We start from the raw sequence: 6,098 nt of genomic DNA on the forward strand, positions 1-6,098 counted from the left end.
TCACGCAGACAATCAGAACGAAATCAATCATTTACGAAACTGTTTATTAAGAAATATAGTACAATTAACTTAAACTAATACAAAAATAATAAAATTACAAAAACGATGCAACATGCGTACTACAACTAGATCACAGACCGCTGTCATTAAGCTCTACGTTTATAGAAGCCTTCGCTAACAAATGAAATGGACTACTATAAATCTTGGAGCAATTATTATATTACGCATTAATTTTATTAATTTTCTGTCGATAAATAAATAACTATGGGTATGGCGGGTGCTAGCGCGGTAGCGTGGCTCATTTGCCGATTGTTACATTCTTTTTCTTGACTGAAGCGACGGAAGGACGCGGGTCGTCAACTTGTATGTTGGTGGCGTGGACGTAGTTGTTCCGATAGCCGGTCTCGTGCACCTTGGCGTTGGGGCTCAGCTTGTCGGTCCTCTCGCCTTCGTCGGCTCGCTCATTCTCACCAGAACGCTCGCTCTCGTCCGCCCGATATTTATTATCTTCTCTCTGATCTGTTAAACGCTCCTTTTCATCACTGCGACCACTGTCATCCGCCCGCCCTTCGTCGTCCGTCCTCTCGTCCTCTCTGATCCTCTCCGGGTCCTCTTTAAGACGCTCGTGATCGTCCAGGAAATGTCCGTCCTTCTGCTGCTCCCCCTGTTCTAAGCGTGCTAAATCTGCGTCCTTTGTCGGTGGCGGTATCGTCAAGCCCATGAAATATTCCTCCTCCTTTGATATTGCCCTTTTGTTACCGAAGTAGTCGTAGTCACCTGCGGAATACTCATCGCTTTCCTCAGCTGATCGCGCCTTTCGGCTCTGCTTACGACGACGTTTGCGTCTTGGTTTTTCAGTTTGGGGAGACAAAGCACTATCCTCTCCGTCTGTGTCTTGTTCGTGGTAATATTCCCGCTCTCGCGAATCACCGGCTTCCGCGCTCTGTTCTTCATCCCTATCGGGTCGGTCCGGTCTTTCGGGTCGGTCGGGTCTTTCGGGTCGCTCACGGTGAAGTTTCCTCGGTCGTTTTTCTTTGTAGATTGGAGGTACGCGCACTGTCACCGTGTCAATATGCCCTGGGTTTTTCTCCGTGGGTGGTAGCACTCGCGGTTTTAGTTTTCTTCGAGGGTCCTCGGTTGTCGTAGTTAGCTCTGCATCATCCTCGACTCCTTCGTCACCTTCGGGAAGCGGGATACGGTTAGGACGAGCGCGCTCCCGTTGCAGACTTTGATGCGACTCCGAACTTCCGACCCTGCGCACTTGGTTGGCTAGATTACGGTCTCCAAAATGAACATTTCGATAATCTGCTGGCGGTAGTTTCTTCTTGGCTTGTCTTTTATGATCCCAGAAGTTATCTAATGCGGTACTAAATTCTTTTACGGCCTTCGCACGATCTCTGGACTCCTGCGCGTCCTCGTAGTCGTCCTCGTCGTCGTAGTCGAGTCTCTGAGGCTCGACCTCTTCGTCGTAAGCTAAATAATCGTCCTCGAGACCCGCCTGTTGGGGATTATTAAGATGTTTAGCGTCAATAGTATTAACTTTTTGCGCGACTCCGTTCCTGACTACGAAAGCATCGACATAAACGCGAGGATTTCTCGGCGGGTCCTGTGGCAGTTTGGCAGCGCGAGGCGCAATCGCGACGGGTGCTATCGGTTGAACCGGAGGCAACACTTGAGGGGCCGCAGCCTGTGCGGCCTGTGCGGCGGGTGCGGGAGTGCTTCTTAAAAAGTTAAAGGACAGCCTAAAGTTGGATTGTATAGTTTCAAGATTATCTTTCGGCGGTGGTGGTGGAGGAGGCGCACAGGGAGCAGGAGTGGCAGGATTGGCCCGCGGTTGCGCGCACGGCGGCGGTGGCGGTGGCGGCGGCGGGGGCGGTGGGGGCGCTGGCTTCGGTTTAGGTCGTGGCGCCGCTCTCGGTCTTGGACACGGTGGTGGTGGCGGCGGCGGCGGCGGAGGCGGCGGCGGGGGTGGCGCTACAGCCCTGCAGGGAGGCGGGCCGGCCGCCCGGGGAGCTCCGCACGGGGGAGGAGCGGGGACGGCAGGCGCAGGCGCAGGTGCAGGTCCGGGTCCGGCCTGCAACGGTATATCGATTCCTGGGACCGGTGCCAGCGGTGGCGGGAAAGCCGATTGCGCGGGTTTTCGGGCAACATTGTAGCCTAAGACGTCTGCGAGTCCCCTGAACACTATGTCTCCGAAGGTTCTCTTCTTGCGGACGACCGGCTCGTGGTCGTCCGTCTCGCTGAGGGTGTCGTTGGTGGCGTCATCGCGGACGCTGGTCGCGTGGAGCTGTGTGGCGTTGGCGTCGAGGGCGGGCTCGTCGAGCGGCTGCGCGGCGACGGCTGCGAGCGCCAGCAGCGTCAGCAGCGGCGGCAGGCGGCGCGGGCGCATGGCGCGAGTGTCGCGCGGGAGGTCGGCGCGCGCGGTTTTGTGCGGAGACGCCGACGTTGCTCAAGCCCCGGCACGGTCCACTGGACACGGTCCGCGATATAAGCAGACTGTTGGGACGAAGCGGATTAATCCTCCCAATCGGTGCAAGCACTCCTTATCAGTAGACGACCAAAGAAACATGAACACCGACACATCGGAGACCTATTATTTTATATTACATAGCTATGCTAAGATCACACTCCCGATCAATGTTAGAAAAATTCTAAAACCGTAAACTTGAGTACGGAATTGATATACTAACTCGTTTCGAAATAACTGCTGGTAAGGTACAAACAAACAAATAATACAAATTTTGCAAGTAGGCCTCAATAAATTACTTTCAAATCACGGTTCAATTTATGTTAATTTCGACATGTCGCGATAATGATAAGCATTGTTACTTGTGATAACTTCCAATAAGAAATCACATTATTCGATCTACTTGCCAAATACAAAACGGTAAACATAAATGAACGTGAATAGCTCCGTTAATGAGATATCTTTGATTTACTAATTACTTTGATCGGAAAACGAAAGACCGCTAACTTATGCTATTGTGACAGTTACTAAGCAAATAAGTAAAACATAGTTTTGGCATTAAGTACCTTTAAATGTATGTTTTGGAGATTTATAATGACCTCTCCTAGATAGTGTCAGTTTATGCGACTTTCGTAGCATAACCGCAAAAACCTAGGGTCAGTTTTTGCCCGCATTATGTAAAGCGATAACTTATTGGATTGTTTTACTTCAATGACAAATTAAGTAGGTAGTACAGTTATAGATTTTTAAAGTGGGCCAAGGTAATGTTAGCTATTCGTAAAATGTAGACTGTTGATTAATAATTAAATCGATTGGATTGATTTTATACGTCAGGTCAGTGTTAGTAGACATTACTTAGTACTTACCTATCTACCTACCTATTCGTATTTCTATGCGAATCTGTAAAATAATAATGCTGTAGAGTCTACAGTAGAGACCCTTGTTATTTTCTTTAAAAGTTAACGATTTGTTAGTAGCTACGTTAATTGTCTAAACAAATAAAGACATTTAAGACTTGACTCACAAACTGCCAAAAACTTTCGATCCCAGGGTCGCTTTCCATAAAAGTTAGTAATAATAGTACTACTAGTACTTATTCTGTGGTTATACTTATGAGAACTATTAAAGAGGGGTGTAAGTAACTTGTAATGTCACTTAAACTCATTTATTTACATGTAATGTTTTCTTCCATGGCCAATGTATACCCTAACCGACTCATACTGTCCACCATAAGATTCGGACCCGCTACTTGCCTTAGCAGATCAGGCTACGGGCCATCATTTAGTCGGCAATTTTCCTCGCAAGTGCGTTGTTGCTACGGTATTCTTTCAGGTGAAGAGTTCTGAGTTTTTTCATACCAATAGATGCTTTTACAGTGAGACTTATTTTACACTCCTCTCAAGATATCGAACAGAGGAATCAGTAGGATATGAATGAATGCCATTACCATGCGATCGACTTTGAAATGATCACTTACAAATAGTATGTTTTCAGAGCTATTTATTTATTTAGCTATTCACGTAACTTATTACTTGGTAACCCTAAGCATTAAATCTTTCGGTCCAGCAGGTACTGACAGTAATTTTGGGTTCCATATAGCACATTTAACCTGGCTAGGTACTCATTCCAAGCTCTGTTTAGTTTGATGCTAGATCATTGGTAGTTCGCTTACTTAATGCATGTTATGAACGAACCCGGCAATCCGTTTCACCGGTGTACTAGACTAAACAGATTATCGCAAAAGTGAATCTCCGCTGTGCATTAGACAGTGTAATAGCTGCGCTATGCGCGCGCGCCGCCCGCTGCGATGCGTGACTGCAGGAGGCGCGATACGACTCACTTGCGCACAGTATAGCTAATATTCTTATAGGCGCTGTACAGCGGCAATAAGCGCGTTATATTCTTTTGTATTATTTACTTTAAGTTGTTAAAGAAGATCTACTTCTTTCTAGAGAACCTAACCTATCTTATTAGATTAACCAATTAGTTTATGTAGTTTGGATAACATCTGGATTGGCTTGTTGTGCCCCTTTTCCCTATTATTAAAGGAATCCGAATTCGGTCAGAGCAGCTCGCCGGTTATCCGGTATCCGGCCAAACAACTATCCGTTTCATCTCTAGCTTATAGGTAGAACTACCTTTTTAGGTGAAAGCTCTGCCTCTACACTTCTAGAGTAAGCTATGAGTTCATCGAGAATTTTTATTTATGGAGTTCGTCTGGCATTTCACCACCACATCCAAGTCCCTGAAATTCGTAAAATTGACCGGCTGTATGTAGGTACTACAAACATTCTTGATTAATACTCGTAGTATTACAGTTTGCAATGAGGATCATTTCGATTTTTAACTGTGAATGCAGATTTATAGGGCTAAGAAATCCTTAATACACAGTCCAAAAATTTTTGTTCTACGACAAAAATTGACGAAGTTATGGCCAAATTACTAAAAAAGTTCACTGACCGCCCGGCGCGGGGACGATGACGTCACTATATCCGATCCGAACGCTGCCGGCGTACTGCGTGGATAGAAAATATTTTTTTCTAGCCAAACTATCAGTTTTAGAGAAAAACTTGTAATGACATTTATTCATCAGAATTAAGTAAGCTATCGATAGGTAATTTTTAAAAATAGAAATTGTGAAAAATAACGCAAAAAATCCATACGCTCATACGATTCAATGGAACGCAGAGACGCGACTGGGGTCTCCGCGGTGGTATATTTGGCGATTTATTCAAATTAAGTGTTCATAAGTGTTGTCTTCTTCCAAGTAAAATATAAAAATGTATAAGTATTAATTTATTTACTTCTAACAATAAGGTATAGCTGAGGCAGATACACTATGCCAATACCTACCTGTTATTTAGTTTTTCTGAGTTAAACCTACGTACCTACCTATCTATTCGCCGTTTCCATGGGCGGGCCAGCTGCTGCAGGAAAGGACAGCTGCTCCCTCCTGGAAATCTATTTAATCTTAGCCTAGAAGCTGGGTATGACTCCCCCGCCCCCCTCCTCTCCCCAGGTCATAAGCTGGGCATGACTTCCCCCTCGGCCAGAAGTTGGGTATGATTTACCCCCCCCCCCCCCAGGCTCGAAACTGGGTATGACTTGACCCCTCCCCCTCCCCCCAGGCCAGAAGCTGGGTAAGGCTTGCCCCTCCCCCAGGCCATAAGCATAAGCTGGATATGACTCCCCTTCGGCCAGAAGCTGGGTATGACACCCCCCCATGCCAGAAATGTCAGAAACTGGGTATGACTTGACCCCCCCCCCCTCCCCCCAGGCCAGAAGCTGGGTAAGGCTTGCCCCTCCCCCCAGGCCAGAAGCTGGCTGGGTAAGGCTAGCCCCTCCCCCCAGTCCATAAGCATAAGCTGGGTATTACATACCTCCCCCCCCCCAGGACTGGGTATGACTTGACCCCCCCCCCCCTCCCCCCAGGCCAGAAGCTGGGTAAGGCTATCCCCTCCCCCCAGCCCATAGAAACTGGTTATGACTTGACCCCCCCCCCCTCCCCCAGGCCAGAAGCTGGGTAAGGCTAGCCCCTTCCCCCAGTCCATAAGCATAAGCTAGGTATGACTCCCCCTCGGCCAGAAGCTGGGTATGACTTACCCCCCCCCCCCAGGCCAGAAACTGGGTA

At 47.7% G+C, this 6,098-nt stretch overlaps 1 protein-coding gene across 1 annotated transcript; it reads right to left on the reverse strand.

The window, feature by feature from the left end:
- Nucleotides 1–298: 298 nt before the first annotated feature.
- On the reverse strand, nucleotides 299–2,389 carry LOC135078364 (proline-rich protein 12-like). The gene has a single exon (XM_063972961.1). It carries the CDS (start codon nucleotides 2,387–2,389, stop codon nucleotides 299–301), a length of 2,091 nt encoding a protein of 696 aa, XP_063829031.1.
- Between the last annotated feature and the right edge of the window lie 3,709 nt (nucleotides 2,390–6,098).

This window comes from Ostrinia nubilalis, chromosome 14 (genome assembly GCF_963855985.1).
Source record: "Ostrinia nubilalis chromosome 14, ilOstNubi1.1, whole genome shotgun sequence".
Taxonomy (NCBI): domain Eukaryota; kingdom Metazoa; phylum Arthropoda; class Insecta; order Lepidoptera; family Crambidae; genus Ostrinia; species Ostrinia nubilalis.

Excerpts from the sequence above, each read along its gene's own strand:
- LOC135078364 (XM_063972961.1), bottom strand. The coding sequence starts at position 2,389 with ATGCGCCCGCGCCGCCTGCCGCCGCTGCTGACGCTGCTGGCGCTCGCA.